Genomic DNA, 25,755 nt, shown 5'->3' on the forward strand with positions numbered 1-25,755 from the left:
TCATTTTTGAGACATTTGTATTCCTTTTTGCCTGCTTCATTTACTGAATTTTTATATTTTCTCCTTTCATCAATTAAATTTAATATATATTCTGATACCCAATGATTTCTACTTGCCCTCATATTTTTACCTACTTGATCCTCTGCTGCCTTCACTATTTCATCTCTCAAAGCTACCCATTCTTCTTCTATTGTATTCCTCTCCCCTATTCTTGTCAATCGATACCTAATATCCAAACTAAAATTGAAAACTCACAAAGTAACTGAGCCAAATACTGTTGTTCAACATCAGTGAGGGAACAGCTTATTGCAGTATGCACACAATATAGGGGTTGATCCTGAAATGTTATTGTTCTAACGAAGAATTTATCAAGATACATAAAACTGTAGGCCAACTCACATCAATTATGTCATGAATGTACAGTAAATGAAAACATGAATGTGGTGTGCTGTTAGTGCAATACAGATTATGTGATCTACCTCTTCTCATTAATCCAGAACATCTGACAGGAAAGGAAACAATGTACTGTGTTACTTTTTCAGGGCATTAACAATGAACAAAAAGACCAGTTATTTCACACAGAACAACGCAAGAGCACAATCTGCAAATGTTTCTATGACATTATTATGATATATTTTTGACTACAGGAGCTATACTTTTAACAATGTCATGGATGGAGTGGTTGTGTGTGTACTCTTGCAATGTCCTGTATGAAACAACTGTCAATCTTTTCATTACTTGACAGTTCTCTGAGAATAGGTTGCATATATTGTTTGTATAGCTATAAGAAGGTACAGTTTTCTGGAAAGGGGTTGTTCGATAATATGTTGGATTAAATGTACACCAAACTAACATTTTCACATCATAGATTTGACCCTGATGTAACTAAAAAGGGCTTTCAAAACTCCAACACCAATTATTCTGTGATTTCATGTACCTTGATAAATGCAGCCATTCTTCATTAGAAAAGAACAGCATCTCATTATCAACTAATCTTAGGCAACAGAAGCTGATTGGTCAGCGGATGCATTATTATTACTTTGTTACGTTTCAGTTTGAATCTGTGCACAGCTACTGACATGCCAGTCTGAAGTGCTGAGTAGCACAAGAATTTTGTCGGATTTACTTCTGAAGCTACTCATAACTCATTTAGGCTGAAACTGATTTATCATCTACCAGTGGCCGAGGAATGACCAAGAGCATTACCAATGATTGGAGCACTGCTCCCCAAAGCCGACACAGTGCTCGATTCATACTTGAAACAACCTGTGTTACTAACCAAACAGTAGTGATAATTATAGGGCTATTACAAATGATTGAAGCGATTTCATAAATTCACTGTAGCTCCATTCATTGACATATGGTCACGACACACTACAGATACATAGAAAAACTCAAAGTTTTGTTTGGCTGAAGCCGCACTTCAGGTTTCTGCCGCCAAAGCGCTCGAGAGCGCAGTGAGACAAAATGGCGACAGGAGCCAAGAAAGCATATGTCGTGCTTGAAATGCACTCACATGAGTCAGTCATAACAGTGCAACGACACTTCAGGACGAAGTTCAACAAAGATCCACCAACTGCTAACTCCATTCGGCGATGGTATGCACAGTTTAAAGCTTCTGGATTCCTCTGTAAGGAGAAATCAACGGGTTGGCCTGCAGTGAGCGAAGAAACGGTTGAACGCGTGCGGGCAAGTTTCACGCGTAGCCCGCGGAAGTAGACGAATAAAGCAAGCAGGGAGCTAAACGTACCACAGCCGACGGTTTGGAAAATCTTACGGAAAAGGCTAAAGCAGAAGCCTTACCATTTACAATTGCTACAAGCCCTGACACCCGATGGCAAAGTCAAACGCTTTGAATTTTCGGCGCGGTTGCAACAGCTCATGGAAGAGGATGCGTTCAGTGCGAAACTTGTTTTCAGCGATGAAGCAACATTTTTTCCTAATGGTGAAGTGAACAGACACAATGTGCCAGAACTGCGAGCTCGCATCAACGATGCTTTCGAACTCATTGATGGGGACATGCAGCGCCGAGTGTGGGAGGAACTTGATTATCGGCTTGATGTCTGCCGAATCACTAAAGGGGCACATATTGAACATTTGTGAATGCCTAAAAAAACTTTTTGAGTTTTTGTATATGTGTGCAAAGCATTGTGAAAATATCTCAAATAATAAAGTTATTGTAGAGCTGTGAAATCGCTTCAATCATTTGTAATAACCCTGTATAATAATGACAACTACTTAGGTATTAGAGGAGGGCACACCAAAACACTGCATAATTTAAAAATAAAGATGACAGATATGAGTATATACACAGATGTTGCAGAGCAAAATTTCATTCAAACCATGAACCAACACAAAAAGTAAAGGAGACAATATGAACTGACTAGAAAGATTGGCCAGTACGTATGTTTACAGGACCCAAGATTCAGTACTACTGACCAAGACAAACAACAGGCAACACCAGCTCTAACTTTCAGAACAATAAGTATCTTTAGAAGAAAACAAGAATTTGTAATAGTAGCTTGTGCAGGTGAGGGGACGTACCACACGTCTGTTAGGAGGAGGAAGAGAGTTAAAGGTGAACGAAAAGCACCAGAGAGAGATACTAAAAGACAGTGGATTAAAACCACTGTACCAACCACTTCAAAAATAATTGGATGGACAAAGCAAGAATCTTAGATTCTTCAAACAAAAACCCGTGCCCAGTAGTTTGAAGAAAGCACTGCTCACACCAGTTTACAAGATGAGTAGCAGAAGTGATCTAGAAAATTGCTGCCCAAAAACTTTACACCTGTTTACTGTAGAATCTTAGAACATATTCTGACCACAAGCATATTAAGATGTCTTGAGCAGAATGATACTTCCATGCCAACCAGCAAGGATTTTAAAAACATCGATCATGCAATGCCCAACTCTCAATTTTCTCTTATGACATAATGAATGCTTTGGATCAAGGTGGTCAGGTAGATGATGTATTTCTTGCTTTCCAAAAAGCATTTGACTCAGTGCCACATCTACATTTATTGTCAAAAATATTATCATATAGTGTAACAAGTGAGCTCTGTGGCTGTGTAGAGGATTTTTTGGTGGGGAAGACACAGCATTTTGTCTTGGATGGAGAGTCATTATCAGATGCAGAAGTAACTTTGCATATGCTCCCGGTAAGTGTGTTGTGACCCTTGCTGTTTGTGTTGTATATTAATAACCACGCAGACAATATTAATAGTACCCTCAGATTTTGTTATGTGCAACAAAATACTGCCTGAAAGAAGCTGCACAAATAATCAGTCAGATTATGATAAGATTTCAAAGTGGAGTAAAGATTGGTAAGTTGCTTTAAATGTTCAGAATTGTAAAATTGTGCACTTCACACAACAGAAAGAACACTATGTCCTTTGAGTGTAATATCAATGAGTCACGCAGCTGAGATCATCAAAGTCATACAAATAACTGGGTGTAACACTTTGTACGGATATGAATTGGAATGTTCACATAGGCTTAGTCCTGGGTAAGCAGATGGCAGACTTTGGTTTATTGGTATAATACTGGTGAAATGTAATCTGTCTACAGGAGATTACTTACAAACAACTCTTGAGACCCATCCTAGAATATTGCTATGTGTGGGACCTGTACTATATAGGACTTATGGGGGATATTGAATGTACACAGAGAAGGGCAACATAAATGGTCTCAAGTGTGTTTCACCAGTGGAAGAGTGTCAAAGAGATGCTAAAGAAACTAAACTGGCAGACTCTTGAAGACAGATGTAAACTATCCCCAGAAAGCCTACTTATGAAGTTTCAAAGAAACAGCTATAAATGATAACTCTAGGAATACAATGAATCTACTATGTGTCACTCACATACGGATTGTGAAGATTAAATTAATTACAACCTGCACAGAGGCATTTACACAATCATTCTTCCTGTGCTCCATAGGCAAATGGAATGGGAAGAAACCCTAATAACTGGTACAATGGTACGTACCCTGTCCCATGCATTTCACACTAGTTTGCCAAGTACAGACCTACAAGCAAAGCTGTATTAGAATGAGCAGGAACATTTGGAAAAATATTACGATTAAAGAAGGTTAAATAAAATGCTATCATGGAAATTTCGAAGTTATCAGGGATAAAAAATGGAAAACAAAAGGTTATCTTTAACTTGTACAGAAAACAGACTGCAGTTATAAGAGCCTACGGAATGAAAGGAAAGCAGTACATTAGAAGGGTTTGAGACACAGATGTAGTGTTTCTCTGATGATATTCAATCCGTATATTCGGAAGCAGTAAAGGAAAAAAAAGTAGAAAAATTTGGAAATGGGATTACAGCTACAAGAGAAAAATGAAAATGTTAGGAATTGCCAATGACATTTTAATTCTGTCAGAGATGGCAAAAGACCCACAAGTTTAGTCAAATGGAATGGATAATGCCTTGAAAACAAGTTACAATACGATAAACTACAAAAACAAAACAAGGGGGATGAAAGAATTAAATTATAAAATACACTATAAGTAGTATTGATTATCTATTTTGGTAGCGATACAGCTGACAACAGCGGGTCATAAACTGCAAACTGACAAAAATATCAAAAAGCAATCAATATTAACATTAAATATCAATTTAAGTGGTACAAAATAATTATATGGAACCTTATATGGAACTGAAATCTTACTTCACTTATTAATGGAGGGAAGTGTGGGGCAGTGAAAATTGTAGACAGTGACCACGGCTTGACTACAGTAATCAGACTCAAGTTTATGTAGTTTGCAATAGTTATGCAAATGATTAACAGACTTGCACAGAAGAGACCAGAACTGGAACTCTGCAAAAAAAATCAAGTTTGGCAAGCCATTGGCCCTGACCTAGTAAGACCTAAGAAAACAACACAAACAATCAAAAAATAATGCTCTCCATGCTTACTATAAAATTTCCCTCAAAATTTTATAGAATAGGTAGCAAGTATAACGTAATGTGAAAATGAACATTTGTCAATGTACTGTTTGTCCCCTTGCCTGAAAATTAGCTACAAATTTTGCCTACTGTTGGCACCACCTATCATAAAACACCACTGACTTCTGGGCTCGAAAGTCATATAAATCGCTCATCATCAAAGAGTTGATTTTTAAACGAGAGTCAAACGCTCTGTGATTTAAGAAACTCATCGTACATTAACACACATAGCTCCGTTGTAACTGCCAGGATGGCAATTTGATAGTAACGCTTTTCAAACCACCATTTGGAATATTTTCCCGTGACCTGTTAGGCGTCACCGCGCTTGCGGTGGAGTACCAGTACTATATTATCTCATGTTTGGTTCTTTATTACAGCATAATGCCATACATGCTAGAAGTTGAAAAAGTGCACTTGAAATGCAGTGAACGGAGTGTGGAATTTAACACTTCATTTCAAATATAATCTACCTCAGCAGAAAAGAACAAAAATAACTTCATTGTTTTGCAAGGCAATTAACGCTTGACTGTCAGAAAGATGGAAATAAAATAAAATCTGCAACTAATAACACATTTTAGCCTGCTGTAATTATGTGAATATATTTTAATTCACTTGATAGCTCCTGGCCACGGAAATCTGTTTTGTTTTCATTTGACGTGAGAGCAGTAAACGAAGAGGAAACAGCAAAACCATTGTATGTAAACACGGGTCATGTGGAGACTAATCTACCTCCCCACTCTAACTCTGACTGCTCTGCGCATCAGCACCCGATCTACGATATTTCCGAACCGGGGCAATACCCCGCCACTCCCTCAAGCGTTTGAGATAGGAAGTCAAAAATTTAAAAAAATCAAATTTTCAAAAATGTTCATTTTGTAGCACACATCTTTCTGAAGAGTCTGATGCATAAAACATACGTGTTCGAGGAAACGTAAGACATGTTATTTGGTCTTAAGTGTGCCAAAGGGCAGTGCCTCGTCTCCTCACACAGCATTCTTCTATCACACGTCACTGTACTTCGCCCTGTGGAACTGAAATGTATATATTTTGTAATGAATGCCATCATACCATATTCAAGACAGTGGAAATAAAAATGTCGTGTGGTTCCTTTCCTACTTACAATCGGCCGGTATGACATCCTGCTCCCCCCCCCTTTTTTTTAAAAAAACTCAGAAAATTTGCACTCTTTATTCCATATCAGCTAACAACTTGCTGCTTTGTGTGACATAAAATTAAATATAGGATACATAAACCCAGTAAAGACATGAGACAAGCAAGACAATACACATTTCTTCAATCCTTAGCTCCTAGAATTTTTTTCCCTCTAATCTTGCTACAGCTTTACATGGCGTGCTTTACTTTCTGCGAAAGAATCTATTACCCCATCAAAGTTCGTCAAACGTTTTGCTACATGAAAAGTCAAAATGTCATTGGCTAATACTGAAAAAGCTGTTAATGCAAATAGGACCCAAGACTGGTGTGGTTTCCCGACCTGATTACGTCTATTTTGTCACTGTCTGCTAGACAAAACAAAATAGGCCTTTCTAATACTTCAACAATTGTAATACACACCAAATAAATGAGACTGTTTTGGCACAAATGGTCTTTTTTGTAACGAGAGAATATAATTCACAAAGTACCAATATCAAACGCCTATTAGGCCTACTACAAGCAAAAAGCTTTACGATAGGAAATAGTTTCACACTTCATTCATACGCTCCAGTTTCTCAAGTATGAGATCGAAAAGTAGTAGTACGAAATTTTTATACAAACTTGGAATTGTCATATTGTTCCATAATTTGTGTGATGTCCCCGTTTCTTCTCCTTCCTCGTTAACTGTGTGATGTCCCCGTTTCTTCTCCTTCCTCGTTATAACAAACAATCTTGATATCGCTAGTTCTGTAACTATTCCTGCCAATGTCAAAGCTTATTTGCAGATTAACACCACTAACTCTGCCACAATCACCAGTTTAGTTATCCCATGATTATTCTCCAGTCAGGCGTTGCTACACGTTCGTACAACATGTTTTCCGCGCTTCTTCCAGAATAGAACTTAAAGCGGCTGCTAGCCAGGGACGGTGCAACTGACCTTTACTAGTACAGCAATCTGGCCAAAAATTTTCTGTCAAAATTTCACTTTCTTGGATACACCGAGAAGATAATATGTAATCTTTCTTACCTGTTATTCATTTGTTTCCACTCCGGTTGTCTGAATTTATAGATTTAGCTAGTAATATCAATGCTCATCATTTGCAAATGCAATCAACCACACAATCAGACAGTGGTTGGCATTCATCCGTTCGGCCTTACTCCGCTCAGCTCGTATAGCCCCTTTTGTCTGTATGAAAGTTTGTTTCTACATGTGACAAGGATTCCCCTGACAGAGACATCTTGTACACTATGCACGCATTTACAAATCAACTTACGATTCATTCAGAAATCAACTTAGAAGGTGTTCAAAAATGTTCAAAAACCGACAGAGATGCATTTCAAAGTCATATGAATAAGTAATACACTAACGTGTGCCGGATGCTAGTTGCTTCGCGAAACAAGGTTTTCCCCCTCAAGCGTATGAATTTGCCCCCCACCCCCCTCCTACATCTGGGCCTGCTGGATGCTAGTCGTTTCGTGAAACAAGGTTTTTTTTTCCCCTCAAGAGTATGAATTTGCCCCCCACCCCCCTCCTAGATCTGGGCCTGCTGCACATGCAAGAATGTGGCAGCTTGGGTGCTCCAGTAAAATTTTTCCCGGTAGCATCTAGCTGCTTGCTGAGACAGCTTACACAGCCAACAGCCACATTTCTGTAGCCAGAAGCGGGAGAAGGTACTACTCAACTGCGCATGCACATGATCCCGCTCGTAACTGCTAAAACGAATCTAATGTAAACAGTTGCAACGTCACGCTCATCGAAGGCAATTTATTGTTACGGAACATTGCATAGTTTCCTAACGCCTTTGACACATTCTGCTGTTGGCAAACGCTTGTATGAGCACTGTGTTTTGTTGCTGTATATGGCGCATTTCCTTTGCAATTTAAGTTTTATTTTCATTTTTTCTCTCGTTTGTGTTTTATTGCTGCAGTATTATTCTGCAGTAGCGGGATACAGTAATATCCTTTGTTAAGAGTATCGGTTCTTACCAGTCAAAATTACAAAAATTTAACTGAAAACAAAAATAATGAAAAATTCCCGGAATTCTAAAAAATTTCCTGGTTTTTCCCGTTTTCTCCTGGATGAAAAAATTCCTGGATTTTTCCGAAAGCAGCTTATACAAAGTTAGGTGAAAGGTTATACATTTATTTTTATTTACAACGGACAATGTACGTTGACCCAGCCTTTTTAATCTTTCCTAGTCGATCCCCATCTCCTCCCTGATGAAGGAACTGTAAATCACTAGAACTAGTATTGCAAATTTACTTTTATATATGTACATAAGAATGAAAAGTCCAGGATAAAATAACAACAGTATGGCAAGGAAAGACTGCAACTCACTACACAGAGGAGTTAACTGAGTTGCAGACAGGTACAACAAAAAGAATAATAAACATATTTGAGCATGTGTCATTTGAAAGGCAAAAATAAAACATATGAAAGCATAGAATGAAAAGGACAAACACTGAGTAATGTAATTTCTCCTGAAGGGTAGTACTGATCAGTAATTCTGTACTTGTCCCTGAGCAATTTGAAAGTAATGTTTGATGCTTATCAAAAAAGAAATGGACCTGATTATGTAAGTCACAAGATCCAAATTGATGTGAGAGAATAGGAGTAGCAGGGTCACATTCAAAGAAGGGGGGGGGGGGGGGGGGGGGGGGGGGTAAAATTATTGCACCTTAAGTGAAGTGACACCAACATGAAAACAGGTTTGCTGACAGAAATAAATGCATGTCCTTCAGTGGTAGTGAAAAGTCACGTCAATGGTCAGATACATGGGCAAAGATGGGCAAGATTTGGTACAATTGATGTGTTTGTTACTTGAAGAGGATAGATAGTAACATAGTGAATCCATTTGCAGAAAAGTTTTAATTCACTAATTCTGTGACAGGCACACAGACAATACACTGACAAATGATCTGTGCCTTTACTATTTTCTCAAAATATGGGAAAAATAGTTGTGACAACATTTTTCAGCCTGTCTGAGTAAAGCTTATGCTATGGGTGTTGTGTTATGTTCTTCATTACATTATTTTTGTGTTCTGCACACAATATTGTCTAATGAAGGCAAACAGCAGGTTTATGGAAGGGTAAATTACTAATCACCTTACAGAGGATGAGGTGGTCAAACACACAGGCACAGTTCAAGTCTCCTAAACATTATTTGGATAGTGTGTGCGCACCACAAGGCCTTTTCTGGCCAGAGACAGTGGGGTGTGTGGTGTGTGTGTGTGTGTGTGTGTGTGTGTGTGTGTGTGTGTGTGTGTGGAGAAAATATGATGTTGACCGTCGAGTAGTGTACAAATATTAAGTGGTTTAAGTTCTTGATGCCAGGGCATTCTACTCAGCGGCTTGGAACCGGTAAATGAGTAAACGTTGTTAACAAGTTGTACCGTATCTCCTGCCGCTGCCAAGCTCTAATGGCGCGGTGGCTAATGGGCGTAACTAGGTTTGTTCAAATGAAGATATCGTGACTAATCACAATCATTTCCAAACTGTCTCTACTGGGCAAATGCAGACTCGTGATTGTTGTGATCATTGTGACACCTTTGTCAAACCATATTTAGCGTGTTTTGGTGTATGGCCATGTGGAGTGCTAGTTGACACCATCATTCAGTTTGCATTGCTCAAACGTTTTTAGTGTAAGCACAGCGCAGGTTACGTATTGTATACATGCTGAGCAAAACGTGTTCGAGAATTTATTGTCATTGTCAAGTGCAGTATTTACGTATGTATATTTTGTGATGTTACACAAACAAACAGTGTGGGTGATAGTTTGAGAGTGCGTGCATACTTCCCAGACAGTTATCAGTTCCAGTTACATCAGCAGTTTTTATTATATAATAAACCTTCATCAGATGGTGAAGAAGTTCCTGACCAGTCTTTTGATGCCTGTTACGTGCATGTATTATACATAAAGTGCAAGGGGGTATCCTAAATGTAACTTTTACAGCGTACGACGTTATTTTCCACATTTTACATTTGAAAAGTGTAAAAGTGGGGATTCACTGTAATTTGTTTATAGCCATTTGCTCTGATAACTTTCGTTATGATGATGATTAATTAAATTTTAGACAAAATGAAGGTCACATGATACACCACATCAATTCTATTATGGGTTGATCTTCCTTCATAAGCTTTTTCTAGTTACTGGTGAGGCTGTACAAAGTGGTACTGGTACACTGGGTGGTGCAATATGGCAGTATCCCAGAATGTAACCAACATGCACAGCAAAGCCAACTCATCCCTCGAGCACAGGATGCTCTGACTAGTCACCACACACACACATACATACAAGTAGAACACTGTAGCTCAGGTTTATAATTCATATTCATTTTAAATTTATATAACAAGAATGGAAAAAACTTCATACAAACAAATTTTGTTGACCTATCTATTTCCGCAAAGTTATCAAGTGACACAATATGTACTCAATTTCTACCTTGTAAAATTACCTTCATGCATCAGTAGTTATTTACTTTTAAATTAAAGAATAATGCAAGTTAGAAAAGTATACAATCTTTGTTTAATTTTCAGACAACTGTGAACTAATTTCAGACAAATGTGAACTCACTTTTGGGTGTGTGCGCACACGCGCGCACACACACACACACACACACACACACACACACACACACACACACACACAGAGGCAGGCAAAGAGAGAATTACACATATAAAATATTTAAAAAAATGTGCTTTTGAACCAATTTCTGTTCAGTCATCTCACAATTTTAAAGTGCACTGTTTCAGTAGTAAACATGATTAAGCTGATCTATTTCTGAAGATTATACCAGGTGTACTAGTATTAAATGAACATTACGATACAAATGTGTCGATAGGGGACATTTGTTGTGAACGAGCCCTAATTTTTTTTTTGTTTGGTTGGTATGACATCTGTCAAAGATATTTAGCATACATCAAGTCATGGAACAAACAACATCATATGTTTTCATCGTGTTAACAACGTCGAATTTTGTACCAGAGAGTGATGATTTGCGGAAAGCATTAAATTTTTGTTTTCGTTTGAAAAATAGTGGTGCAGAGTCACATCGAATGCTTGTCGAGGCATATGGTAATCATGCTCTATCAGAAGCAACATGCAAAAGATGATTTCAACAGTTCAGAAATAATGATTTTGATGTAAGAAATGAAGAACGTGGAAGACCACCAATAAAGTTCGAAGACGCCAAATTGCAAGCAATATTGGACAAAGATGATACTTTGAGTCAGAAGCAAATGGCAGCAATGCCAAATGTTGCACAACAAACAATTTATGACCATTTGAAAGCTATGGGAAAGATCCAAAAGTGTGGAAAATGGGTGCCACATGAATTGAATGAAAGACAGATGGAAAACCGAAAAACCATTTGTCAAATTTTGCTTCAAAGACATGAAAGAAAATCAATTTTGCATCAAATTGTTACTGGCGATGAATACTGGATTTATTTTAAGAATCCTAAACGAGAAAAATCATAGGTTAATCCGGGACAACCATCAACATTGATGCAAAACCAGATCGATTCGGTAAGAACACAATGCTCTGTGTTTGGTGGGATCAGAAAGGTGTGGTGTATCATGAGCTTCTAAAACCCGATGAAACTGTGAAAACTAATTGCTGCAGACAACAAATGATCAATTTGAACTATGCATTGATCGAAAAAAAGACCACAATGGGTCAGAAGACATGGCAAAGTAATTTTTTTACACGACAATGCACCTGCACACAAAGCAAAACTGGTTCAGGATACAATCAAAACACTTGGCTGGGAGCTGCTACCCCACCCCGCCGTATTCACCAGACTTTGCCCCTTCCGACTACCATTTGTTTTCATCAATGGGGACACACACTGGCTGAGGAACACTGATTCCTACAAAGAAGTCGAAAATTGGGTGTCTGATTGGTTTGCTTCAGAAGACAAACATTTCTTTTGGCAGGGTGTCCACAAATTGCCAGAAAGCTAGTCAAAATGTATAGAAAACAATGGTCAGTACTTTGAATATAATGTTTTTACTTTTCAATTCAAAATTAGTGTTTCATTTACACACACACACACACACACACACACACACACACACAAAACGCTCATTTCATACCAGTACACCTGGTATAGTATTTAGAAAGTGTTCAATGAAATCCCCTTCGATTTTTCGATCGATAAAAGTTCCAAAACTTTTTCTTTCAATTTGTACAATCAAGTGCCTGGAAATCTTAATTCTGACCATGTTCACAGCAAGTAGTAATTACCTTCCACCAAAAATGTACTTACATTTGTTTCCTGATATACTCCTTCAAGGTGATGTCATCCAAATGCATGTAACTGTTGTTTCCATAATAAAATGTACCCATATATGGTGTCATAAAACCAGATGCATCACCATTCATACCATAATTGTTAACCTAGAACACACAAGCATTATTTATTAGTAGAAGATTCAGTGATGCCCATCAAAATTTCACAGAAATCAGCTGAAATAATATCTAGTAAATCACATCACAATGACATACCAGAAGCTAAGGAGTAAGGGCTCTCTCTAGCGGTTCTTTTATGAGTTGATATAGCACAAAACAAGCTCTGAGCTACATTAGTTATGTCAGAAAAATATAAGACACACTAGACTCTTGCTAATCTGACCATTCCTTGCACATATGGATTAGCGGAAGTATCAGATTATTAAGCATCTGAAATTTACCGTAAACACACAGGGATTATACGGGATGTTCAAAAAGTCTCTCCGCAGTGCTGTATGATTATTAGCAGCATGTGCCGGACGATTATTAGCCGCGTGTGCTGTATGGTTGCTCGCCTGCCTGGGTTACTTCCCTTCAAGTGGACTCTCCCAACATTCCACTGTTTCGTTTATCTCAGCCAGCGTCATGTGAACATTTAAGTTAGTTCCTTTGCTCATCTGTTTAGTTTTTGTCAGTGTTAAAATGCTAACTATTGAAGAATGTGTGTTTTTAGTCGAACAATTGTTCAAAGCCAGCGGTAAACACACAGTTTCAGTTTGTCAAACATTTAATTCAGTTTTCCCGGAGACAACACTCCCCACATCGCGGTACTGTGTGAGATTTGTTTAACAAATTTCGAAGTAAGGGTCCAGTGACAGACGCACCGAGAAGTGATTGTCCTAGCGTTTTGTCTCAGAGTAAACTACTTGACATTTTCGATAGAATGCCCATGAGTCCAAACAAGTCAGTAAGAAAACTTGCCCAGGAAGTTGATGTTAGTGTCGAAATGGCCCACACAGCTGTAAGGAAAAAACTAAAACTTTTCCCATACAAAGTGACAGTCGTCCAAGAACTGAAAGATACTGATCATGACAAGAGACTGCATTATTGTCAATGGTTCAAAAATATCGTTCAACAAAAAGGAAGGGATATTCTTAATGAAATGTTTTTCACTGATGAGGTGTGGTTTCATTTATCCGGGTACATGAACTCGCAAAATTTTCGTATGTGGAGTGCTGCAAATCCATTGCGTATTCATGAGGAACCACTTCATTCCGTGAAAATAGGAGTTTGGATTGCAATTTCTAGACATCGGATTGTGGATCCCATATTTTTCAATGAAACAATAACACACAACGATACCGCAGTGATATTCTGTGCCCATTTATAGGAGAACTTGTGCTAAGTGAAATACTGAACAGTTATTTTCAACGAGATGGTGCAACCGCGCACACAGCTCACGTTTCAATGTCACTGCTTGCTGGTGTTTTTGGTGATTGCATAATTTCACAGGGACTTTGGCCTCGACAATCGCCTGACCTAACAATGCTTGACTTTTTCTTCTGGGGTGCAGCGAAAGCAACTGTCTATAAAAACCGTCCAAAATCCATCGATGAAGTGAAAACTGCAATATTCACTTTCACTGCTCCTGTTACAGAATAAATGTTACAGCTTGTGTTTGTAAACATGATTAGATGAATTGAATTGTGTATTCAACAACAGGGGGGACACTTTCAACATTTAATGTGAAAATTTGTAAGTAAAAATGAATATTCAATAAATTGATAACTTTTATTTCACTGAGTTTCATTTCAGTATAGTCACTGCGGTTTACGGCACACGCGGCTAACAATCATACGGCACTGCGCGGAGACTTTTTGAACACCCCGTACTTTATTAACTCAACAGACATATACACTTTCACAGAAAACTTGGTCCTTGAATGGGTACATATATACAGCAGTATCACTCACTATGAAACATGCCCACATTTTTAGCTGTCACAATGATAGGTGAAGGTAGTACGCTTTAATAGTAAATTGATTTACTAGCATTACATTGGAACAGCAGGTTTCTGATTGTTGCATAATGTACTCCAGGAAGATGTCTACAGCTTTAACATCAGGAGTGAGAGAGATTTCTTCAAGTTCTCTCACGTACTCTTCCTTATCACTTATCATAACTTTCCTGTGCACTTTTGATTATCTCCCTATCTACTCAAGTCTTGTAGTAAGTAACTGCTCTGCGAAGAACCTCAGTTCAACGTAACTCTAATTTTGAGTTTCTGTTTGAGGTCTGGCGTAACTTGTTTCCTTTTAGTAGCCTCTATTTCGAAATAAGACAGCATTGTTTAGCAATGTAATTATCTAACAACATAACTGAACATGAAAATTCACTACTGTATACATCACTGTTGCTTGATCAGGGTTATGGGAACGTAGGATGTATTGCAGGGAAAGTTCCCACCTGCGCAATTCAGAAAAGCTGATGTTGGTGGGAAGGATCCATATGGTACAGGCTGTGAAGCTGTCATTGAGATGAAGGATATCACATTTGGCAGCGCATTCAGACACAGGGTGGTCCACTTGTTTTTTGATCACAGTTTGTCGGTGGCCATTCACGCGGACAGACAGCTTGTTGGTTGTCATGCCTACATATAATGCAGCATGGTGGTTGCAGCTTAGCTTGTAAATCACATGACTGGTTTCACAGGTAGCCCTGCCTTTGATGGGATAGGTGATGTCAGTGACCGGCCTGGAGTAGGTGGTAGTAGGAGGATGTATGGGACAGGTCTTGCATCTAGGTCTGTTACAGGGGTATGAGCCATGAGGTAAGGGATTGGGAGCAGGGGTTGTGTAAGGATGGACGAGTATATAGTGTAGGTTCGGTGGGTGGCGGAATACCACGGTAGGAGAGGTGGGAAGGATAGTGGGCAGGACATTTCTCATTTCAGGGCATGACGAGAGGTAATTGAAACCCTGGTAGGGAATGTAATTCAGTTGCTCCTGTCCCAGATGGTACTGAGTTATGAGGGGAATGCTCCTCTGTGGCCGGACTATGGGACATTGGGAGGTGGTGGGAGACTGGAAAGATAAGGAAGGGGGATTTGTTTTTGTACAAGAATGGGAGGATAATTACGGTCAGTGAAAGCTTCAGCGAGACCCTTGGTATATATTGAGAGGGACTTTTTCCCCCTTTGTGCATCCATTTCATCATTTACCTACATTTCTCACGTATTTGGGTGTATTTTTGCGTAATTTTTTGGACGTATTTCTACTTTGTTATGTAATTTTTTGCACCACCATGGATCTTTGCTCCTTCCATCTGCGTCAATAAAGACGAGTTTCCTTGTCCCTAGCCAGATCCCAGTCCCACATACTGTTCCTGCGTTTTTGCTTGGCTCATGAAATCTCCCATAATGGCATTACCATTTAATTACCCATCTCTGGTTGCCACCACTCCTTCCACAATGACCTTCACCTGTTCAGATTCCGTCAATCCTTATCCCTCACCAACGTAGTCCTGCAAAACCATATTAACCAAGCCCAATCCTCCTTCCAGTACCTTCCCTCCATCTGCAAAGTTCTCCTGCTATGTAATCCCAAATTCCTGGAACCCATAACACATACTGAAACTCTTGCCCTGCAGGAACTTGAGCAACATGCACAACAACACCTCAGAAAGCTCTCCATCCTACTCACTTCCTACTCCCACCTCGGAGTACCACTGTCCACCACTTCTACAACAACCTCCAAACCTCCCCCACTCCCCCTCACAGCTGACAAACCCTGTCTTACAGACCTACTACACTAGCCCCATCCTCCAAAACTCCCTCACACCACCACCACCCAACCCAGAACCTAAACAGACCTGCAACACAGTTATGAACCTTTCCTCCAGAAGCCTTAGTCCCACAGAAATATCAGTCCTTTCCAAAGGTCTCACCCTTTGCCCCATTCCCAAATTCAACCATGCACGACTAGTTAAAGACCTCCTGTCCTTCTCCCGGTCCCTACAGTGAAACACTTTTTCGCCACCAACCTGACCAATCAGACTCAACCTACGACCAATATTGAACCCTGCCTAACTCAGTTCACTCCTCTACCTAACCGTGATCCACCCACACCGCCTTCACCCCCCCCCCCCCCCTCCCCCCCGTTAACTTTCCAGAATTTCTTGTACTTGAACCTTGCCTCAGCATCATTCCCCAAATCCCTCAACATGCAAACTAACCTTACATCCGCAGAAAGAACTGCAGTCCTCCAACTAAAAACTGATCCCGACCTTACAATCCTGCCTGCTGAGAAAGGCTCCATCACCGTTGTTATGAACCGCAAGGATTATGTGGCAGAAGGACTCCATCAGCTGTCAGATACTTCCACCTACAAACCATGCCACAATGATCCCATTCCAGTAATCCAGCAGGATCTCCAGTCACTACTCAAATCCTTAGGCCCATCCCAGAACCTCTCGCCACACTCCCACCTTCTACACACTTTCTCAAGTCCAAAAACCCAACCACCCAGGATGCCCCATAGCGGCCAGTTACTGTGCCCCCACTGAGAGAATCTCTGCTCTCGTAGATGAACACCTTCAACCTATTACCCAGAACCTATGCTCCTATATAAAAGATACTAACCATTTTCTTGACCCACCCTCCACAGTTCCTGTTCCTTTACCACATGGTGCCCTGCTCATCACTGTTGATGCCACCTCCCTGTACAGTAACATTCCTAATGCCCATGGCCTTACTGCTATCGAACACTACCTTTCCAGATGCCCTATGGATTCCAAACTAACAACCTCCTTCCTAGTCTCCATGGCTAACTACATCCTCACCCACAATTACTTCTCATCCTCACCCACAATTACTTCTCCTTTTAAGGAATTACCTACAAACAAATCTGTGGTACAGCTATGGGCACCCGCACGGCACCATCCTACACTAACCTATTCATGGGCCATCTAGAGGAATTCTTCCTAAAAACCCAGAATCCTAAGCCCCTCACCTGGTTCAGATTCACTGATGACATATTTGCTATCTGGATTGAAGGTGAGGACACCTTATTCACATTCCTCCAGAACCTCAACAACTTCTCTCCCATTTGCTTCACCTGGTCCTACTCAACCCAACAAGCCACCTTCCTAGATGATGACCTTCACCCCAGAGATGGCTACATCAGTACCTCCATCCATATCAAACCTGTTAACAACCAGCAATACCTCCACTTTGACAGCTGCCACCTATTCCATACCAAGAGGTCCCTTCCGTACAGCCTAGCCACCCGTGGTCGTCGCATCTGCAGTGACAAGCAGTCCCTTTCAAATTATACCAAGGGTCTCACTGAAGCCTTCACTGACCGTAATTATCCTCCCATCATTGTACAAAAACAAATCTCCCGTGCCTTATCTTTCCAGTCTCCCACCACCTCCCAACGCCCCACAGTCCGGCCACAGAGGAGCATTCCCCTCTTAACTCAGTACCATCTGGGACTGGAGCAACTTAATTACATTCTATGCCAGGGTTTCGATTACCTCTCGTCGTGCCCTGAAATGAGAAATGTCCTGTCCACTATCCTTCCCACCCCTCCTACCGTGGTATTCCGCCACCCACTGAACCTACACTATATACTCGTCCATCCTTACACAACCCCTGCTCCCAATCCCTTACCTCATGGCTCATACCCCTGTAACAGACCTAGATGCAAGATCTGTCCCATATATCCTCCTACCACTACCTACTCCAGTCCAGTCACTAACATCACCTATCCCATCAAACGCAGGGCTACCTGTGAAACCAGTAATGTGATTTACAAGCTAAGCTGCAACCACTGTGCTGCATTATATGTAGGCATGACAACCAATAAGCTGTCTGTCCACGTGAATGGCCACCGACAAACTGTGATCAAAAAACAAATGGACCACCCTGTGTCTGAATGCGCTGCCAAATGTGATATCCTTCATCTCAATGACAGCTTCACAGCCTGTACCATATGGATCCTTCCCACCAACACCAGCTTTTCTGAATTGCGCAGGTGGGAACTTTCCCTGCAATACATCCTACATTCCCATAACCCTGCTGGCCTCAATCTTTGTTAGTCACTGTCCTCGCCCATCCAGCCCCCTCCCTGTTCCCATTCCAGCACTACACAGCCGTCATTTCACCGCCACACCCAGTCTTTTTATTTCTCTCCATTCCGTTACCCCCTCCCCCCTTCACGTCTTCTCTTCTGCCCTCTGTCTAAACTGCAACACTTCACTGTCTGCCACTCCCACCATACTATCCCTCCCCGTCCTCACCATAGCCTCCTCCTTACCCCCACCCAGTCACCACTCCCATCATGCACTGGTGCTGCTGCTCGCAGTGTAGTTTCAGCTCTGAGACTGCAGATGTGTGTGCAAGTTGTGTGTGTGTGTGTGTGTGTGTGTGTGTGTGTGTGTGTGTGTGTGTGTGTGTGTGTGTGTGTGTGCGCGCACTGCTGACAAAGGCCTTTATGGCCGAAAGCTATAATTGCGTGAATCTTTTTGTTGTGCCTATCGAAACTCAGCATCTCCGCTTTTTTGTGAAATGTATTATATGTTTGTTTTTCCTTTGTCACAACTTATATTGATTGTTTTTTAATGGGTAATAACTTTTATTCATGACAATTGCATCCCACTTCCAACAAACTCCTTAAATATGGAAACATCTTGGGGAAACTTAAGTAAAAAAATTTTCTTTGTTTAAGGGGGGGAACACCACTCATGCGCGCGCGTTCACACACACACACACACACACACACACACACACACACACACACACACACAAAAACATGGAGCTACCATTTCAACATATATTTTGAGTGTTCCTCCTTTACTTATACGTTAACATAACAGCTTAGCTACACACTGCAGTGACGTCTGCCCAAAATTATTTAACATTTTACAGCAACACTGGAATAACCACAACTTTTACCAATTTTCTTTAATTATCCAGAATGGCTTTACCAAAAAGGCTTACGTTAACAGAAGTTCAATACCTTATATTCAAACATTGGAAAATACTACATGGAATAACAAGAATATGAAAGGGTGGATGCTCCTCAAAACATGCAGGAGGCACTGAGAGGCAGACAGGCACAATGAAAGAGACCTCTTTATAAAATTCAGCAATCAGACTATCTCCATTAGGCATATACCCCCCCCCCCCCCAAACAAACACACTATTCATATATGCACAACTCACACGGCCACTGTTGTCTACAGACAACCAGGCTTTACTGCAACTGTGTCTGAGGTAAGCAAAGCAGAAATCTTTATGGGGGTACAAAGAAATGTATAGCATGGAGAGATGCAGGAGACCATGCCAGTGCTGTCCAAGCAAGCATGTAGAAACATGGAGGGGAAGAGAGAATAGTGGGCCTCTAGGTTCACCATCGGGAGGGGTCTGCTTGGTGTGAGAGAGGAGGGAGGGGTAAAGAAGGGAACAGAGCCAAGTGCGAAAGGAAAAAGCACTAACTAGATGATTTGGTAGGATTGAAAGCGTGGGCAGTACTGGAATGATAGCAGGGAAGGGATAGGTGGAGAACAGACTAGAGTGCACACCATCTAACTTGATGGGTGGCTGGAGGCTTCTGTATAGCCAGAGTAGTGGTGGGGGAAGCCTTCGGTTGCAATGCAGCAATGTGCATTAGCTGAACTCCATTCAGCAGTTGGCTGCTGACTGGCACCCATTAATGTTACATACACGTACAAGACACTTGACAAGTGCAACGATTTATACATTTGTGAGGAAAGCTAGAGGGAAACATTCCAGGTGGGAAAAATATATCTAAAAACAAAGATGATGTGACTTACCAAAGGAAAGCGCTGGCACGTCGATAGACACACAAAAACATACACACAAAATACAAGCTTTCGCAACAAACTGTTGCCTCATCAGGAAAGAGGGAAGGAGAGGGAAAGACGAAAGGAAGTGCGTTTTAAGGGAGAGGGTAAGGAGTCATTCCAATCCCGGGAGCGGAAAGACTCACCTTAGGGGGGAAAAAAAGAGGAAAGGAGGAAAAAAGGACGGGTATACACTGGCACACACACACACATATTCATCCACACACAAGCAGACATATATATATATACCCGTCCTTTTTTCCCCCTAAGGTAAGTCTTTCCGCTCCCGGGATTGGAATGACTCCTTACCCTCTCCCTTAAAACCCACTTCCTTTCGTCTTTCCCTTTCCTTCCCCCTTTCTTGATGAGGCAACAGTTTGTTGCGAAAGCTTGAATTTTGTGTGTATGTATGTGTGTGTCTGTGTTTCTATCGACCTGCCAGCGCTTTCGTATGGTAAGTCACATCATCTTTGTTTTTATATATACACGGTAATAGGATGAGCAGTGACAACAATAATACACACATTTGCATTGCTTGTCGTTTCTGTTGATCGATGAGTAATTGGGAAATACTGCTGCACATTTATCTATCTTTCCCAGGAAATATGTTCATCTTGTGATGTCTTCTAAAATCAAGTTTAAAAAGGAGAAAAGAAATATAGTGAAAAAATGTTATATTTACTGACACATCCTGAACCAGCAGTGACTTTTGACCATCCTCAAACAATTTTTATAATACGCACAAAATGTCTTGTAATATGTGCGATTATTCGGAGAAACCACTGTACATTTTCGAGTATTTATCTCTCCCTTTTGAACCCAAGATAAAGTTCACCTTGCAATGGCTAGCAACCTGTAGAACAATTATATATTTGGAGTTGCAGACGAATTACATGCACATTCAAAATTAAGCCTGCCTTTTTTGAAGTGAGTTAGCGAACATCTGAGCGATATACTTTAACAGTGACTTTTCAGCATGCACCTCAAAGAATCTTACTTCAAAAAATATAAGAAAGGTCTGTTGCACATTTAAGAAGATATTTTCTGTTTCTAGACACCTCACCTACAACAATTTATAACTGTCATTGATATTGTTTTTATTGTACAAAGTTATTACCATACATAATATAAAACAAGTTTCCACTCGCTGTTTGTCGGTGCTAGTCTTGAAGAAAGCAAGGACAGATTTCGATAACTGCCCAACACAAATTTTCAAAGGAGATATTAGAATATTTAATCACCAAAATATCGCGTGGAATGTACAAATAATTATTTTTTCAAAAGTGAAGAAAGCAGTCTGATTAGCATAAATAGAAAAGAAATTTTATGTAATAAAATTTTCACTCTGCAGCGGAGTGTGCGCTGATGTGAAACTTCCTGGCAGATTAAAACTATGTATAGGACCAAGACTCGAACTCGGGACCTTTGCCTTTCACAGCCAAGTGCTCTACCAACTGAGCTAGCCAAGAACAAATGAACCTTTGTGTGTCCCACATCCTCACTTGCCTTCATGCATGTCAGTCTTGAATGACTCCCGTTCACGTATGTTTCATCACAATAATAAATACGAGAGTTTTCGGCTTCTTTTATCTCGTACATTTTTCTAAAGAACACATCTCTTGTTGCTACGTCGTCACTTCTCTCCAAGAGCAGTTTTCTTCTATTATTGGCGTTTCTCTATTTAAATCCCATTTCCCTTAATATTCTGCACATGGTAGATTTGCTACCATTGAAACTGCCTGCTTCTTCCACGTATAAACATAGTTTAACTGCGGTAGGATATTCACCTTCATTACAAAAGTACAATATTTTGTGCTGTAAAACATTCTTGCTGAAACTGTCAAACTCACTTACAAATTTCTTTCAATTTTGGCACTTACCAGGAGGCTTAACAATAGTGATCTCTTCTCTTCAGCATCTGGATCTATTGTGTGGTGTGAGCCATGGGGCAAAGTGCTGGGAAGAGATGTGAAATAGGAACAGAAAATGATAATGTGTAGGGAATTACTTTTTGAGAAGTAAGTCATATTCTCATTTCAGGGCATGACGAGTATAGTCAAAACCTCGGCTGATATTTTGATTCAGTTACTCCACTTATGGGTGTTACGGTGTTACTAAGTCATAAGAAGGGTGCTCCTACTTGGCCAGACAGTGGGTATGTGGGGGGGATGGTAGATGACAGGGGAGACAAGGCAAGGTATATCTATTTCTGGACAATGTGTGGAGGGTAATTTTGGTCATTGGTGGCCTCAATGAGACCCTTGGCATATTTGGAGAGGGTCAGCTAGTCGCTACAGATACGAAATCAAGGAAGGCGGCTTGTTGGGCTGAAGAAAACCAGCTGAAGTGTATGAGGGAGAAGATGTGGAGGTTCTGCAGAAATCTGGATGCTTCCTACATAATGAAAATTCAACCGCCCAGGACAAATTGCTGCGGCCAAGCCCTTGTGGACCAACACCTTCAACCTGTTACTCGCAACCTACCCTCTTGTATGTAAGATGCCGACTGTTTCATCTAAGGGCTCCCCACAGTTCCTGTTTCTTTACTATCTGGTGTCTTATGCCACCTCCCTGTACACCTTCCATGTCTACGTACTTCTTGCTATTTAATACTACCTTTCCCAATGCCAAACTAACTCCTGAACCACTACCTGCCTTGTGGTCACTACAACCAAATACATCCTCAAACACAATTACTTCTCCTTTGACAGCCCTACAAAAAAATTTTGGTACAGCATTGGGCACTTACTAGCTATACTATTGTAACCTATTAATGGAGCACCCATGGGAATCTTTCGGTTCACCCCAGAATACCAAGCCTCTCACCTGGTTCAGATTCACTGTCGACATATTCATGATCTGGATAGGGGGCGAGGAAATCCTATCCACATTCCCCAGGATCAACATCATCTTCCCATTCATTTCCACCAATCTACTTCAGTCCAACAAACCACTTTCCTCAATGTAGACCCCCATCTCAAAGATGGCTACATCAGTCAGTACCTCCATCCACATCAAACCAAGAATAGGCCTATCTCCATTTCCACAGCATCCACCCATTCCACACCAGCAAGTCCCTTACATAAAAATTAGCCAATTGTGACTGTTGCATCACTATTGACAAGCAGTTCCTCTCCAAGTGTGCCAAAGGTCACACCAAAGTCTTCATAGACCTAACTTAATGCCCCCCCCCCCCCCCCCCCGTACACTTTGTCCAGTAACAGATCTCCCATGCCTCATCCTCCCAGTCAGCTACTACCCCCACACACATACCCATTGTCAGCCAAACAAACACCAGTCTTGTGACAAAGAGACATGGACAAGTGGAGCAACTGAATCACATTCTCTCCGGAGTTTCAACTACTACTTGTCGTGCCCTGAAATTAGGAATATAATGCCCACTCCTACCATAGTGGCATTCAGCCACCTATCCATCCTAAACAATATCACTGTCCAGCCATAGTCCACCTATGCTCACAACCCCTTGCCCCATGGCTCATATCACCACCATAGACCCAGATGCAAGACCTGTTCCACACATCCTCCCTCTGCAACATACACTGGGCCTGTCACATGCATTTCCCATCCCATCAAAAGACAGGACCACCTGTGTAAGCAGCTATGTGAGCTGAAAACTTAGCCACAGTAACTGTTTCATGTTCTACTTTCGCATGACCACTAACTAGCTGTGAAAGTTCAAATAAAACTATTTGTCTGTGTCAGTCACTTTTTATTTTCTTCCACAACGTGTTTCGAGAGTTTACACTCTCATCTTCAGATGGAAAACAGCAACATCTTGTTACATGTGTACCAGCTGCATGCAGCTAGTAGATCGTTTTGGTTTCATTTTGCTACAAAAAAATTAACAGGCACTTGCTATCATCATATGGCACTAAGATTGTGCATCTGAAATGGCGATTGAGTTACTTACAATCTGTTCCAGTGTACAGAACCTTGCAGTTTGTCATAAATGAACATTTATGACTTGATTTTTTACACAGAAACAAAAACCACTGATATAAACACACCAAAGGTTGTAGCATTGTAAAATATGGTACTTTGTCTCAGAGATCATTCATGTCTAATTTACATTGTGGATCAGAGACACAAATAGCAATTATGAAATTCTTCCTTTTTTACAACATAAAAAAAAATAATAGATAAAGTAAGTGTGCAGACTTAGTATGAAAATACTGTTTCTCTACAGTGTGTTTTAACTTACTCCCTAGATAGAAGGCAGAAAGAGTAATCATGCATAATATACCCACAAAGCTTTTAAAGCAGCTCATTGCCACTGTAACAGCTTTTTCATTTCATGTGTTCTGTCCACGTTTTCTGCCGTGAATGAAAATTTCCATCTCTTCATAAAGGACTGAGTTTACGGTGTTTGTTCATTTTGTGAAATGTCATTAAGATTGTCCTCTATGTTATCAAAGGAATATCCTGTGCCCTGAAAGCGTGTAGCTATAGCAGATTTATTGGATGTGATGTATCTAAATGCATTAATGTGTTCTTTGAGTCTACTTGAGTCGTTCTTTGAGTCTATTTCAAAAGCTCCGTCCAGTCTGACCTACATTTTTCGTGTTGAGCATTAATTGCATTTTATCTTGTAAAAAAAATCTACACTGTGATATCAAAAGTATCCAGATACCCCCAAAATCATATGTTTCTCATATTAGGTGCATTAGTCATTAGACATCATGAGAGAGCAGACTAGGGCGCTCCATGGAACTCACGGACTTCGAACGTGGTCAGGTGATTGGGTGTCATATGTCTGTATGTGAGATTTCCACATTCCTAAACATCCCTAGGTCCACTGTTTCTGATGTAACAGTGAAGTGGAAATGTGAAGGGACACATACAGCACAAAAGTGTACAGCCGATCTCGTCAGCTGACTGACAGAGACTGCCGACAGTTAAAGATGGTTGTAATGTGTAATAGGCAGACATCATTCCAGACCATCACACAGGAATTCCAAACTGTATCAGGATCCACTGCAAGTACTATGACTGTTAGGTGGGAGGTGAGGAAACTTGGATTTCACGGTCGAGCGGCTGCTCACAAGCCACAAATCACGCCGGTAAATGCCAAACGACACCTCGCTTGGTGTAAGGAGTGCAAATGTTGGACAATTGAAAAGTGGAAAAACGTTGTGTGCACTGATGAATCACGGTACACAGTGTGACGATCCAGTGGCAGAATGTGGGTATGACGAATTCTTGGTGAACATCATCTGCCAGCGTGTGTAACGCCAACAATAATATTTGAAGGCAGTAGTGTTGTTATAGTGTGGTCGTGTTTATCATTGAGGGGGCTTGCACCCCTTGTTCTTTTAGGTGGCACTATCACAGCACAGACCTACATTGATGTTTTAACACCCTCTTACTTCCCACTTTTGAAGAGCAATTTGAGAATGGCAATTGCATCTTTCAACACAATTGAGCACCTGTTGATAGTGCATGGCCTGTGGCGGAGTGGTTACACAACAACATCCCTGTAATAGACTGGCCTGCACAGAGTCCTGTAGAACACCTCTGGGATGTTTTGGAATG

At 40.7% G+C, this 25,755-nt stretch overlaps 1 protein-coding gene across 3 annotated transcripts in view; it reads right to left on the reverse strand.

The window, feature by feature from the left end:
- The window catches only part of LOC126412804 (la-related protein 1), a 143,260-nt gene that overhangs the window by 42,109 nt on the left and 75,396 nt on the right, over positions 1–25,755 (reverse strand). For all 3 annotated transcript variants that reach the window (XM_050082585.1, XM_050082584.1, XM_050082586.1), the window contains one exon: positions 12,375–12,505. In XM_050082585.1, coding sequence (XP_049938542.1) covers positions 12,375–12,505 — 131 coding nt within the window. The remainder of the gene's footprint in view (positions 1–12,374; positions 12,506–25,755) is intronic.

Source organism: Schistocerca serialis, chromosome 7 (genome assembly GCF_023864345.2).
Source record: "Schistocerca serialis cubense isolate TAMUIC-IGC-003099 chromosome 7, iqSchSeri2.2, whole genome shotgun sequence".
NCBI classification, from domain to species: Eukaryota; Metazoa; Arthropoda; class Insecta; order Orthoptera; family Acrididae; genus Schistocerca; species Schistocerca serialis.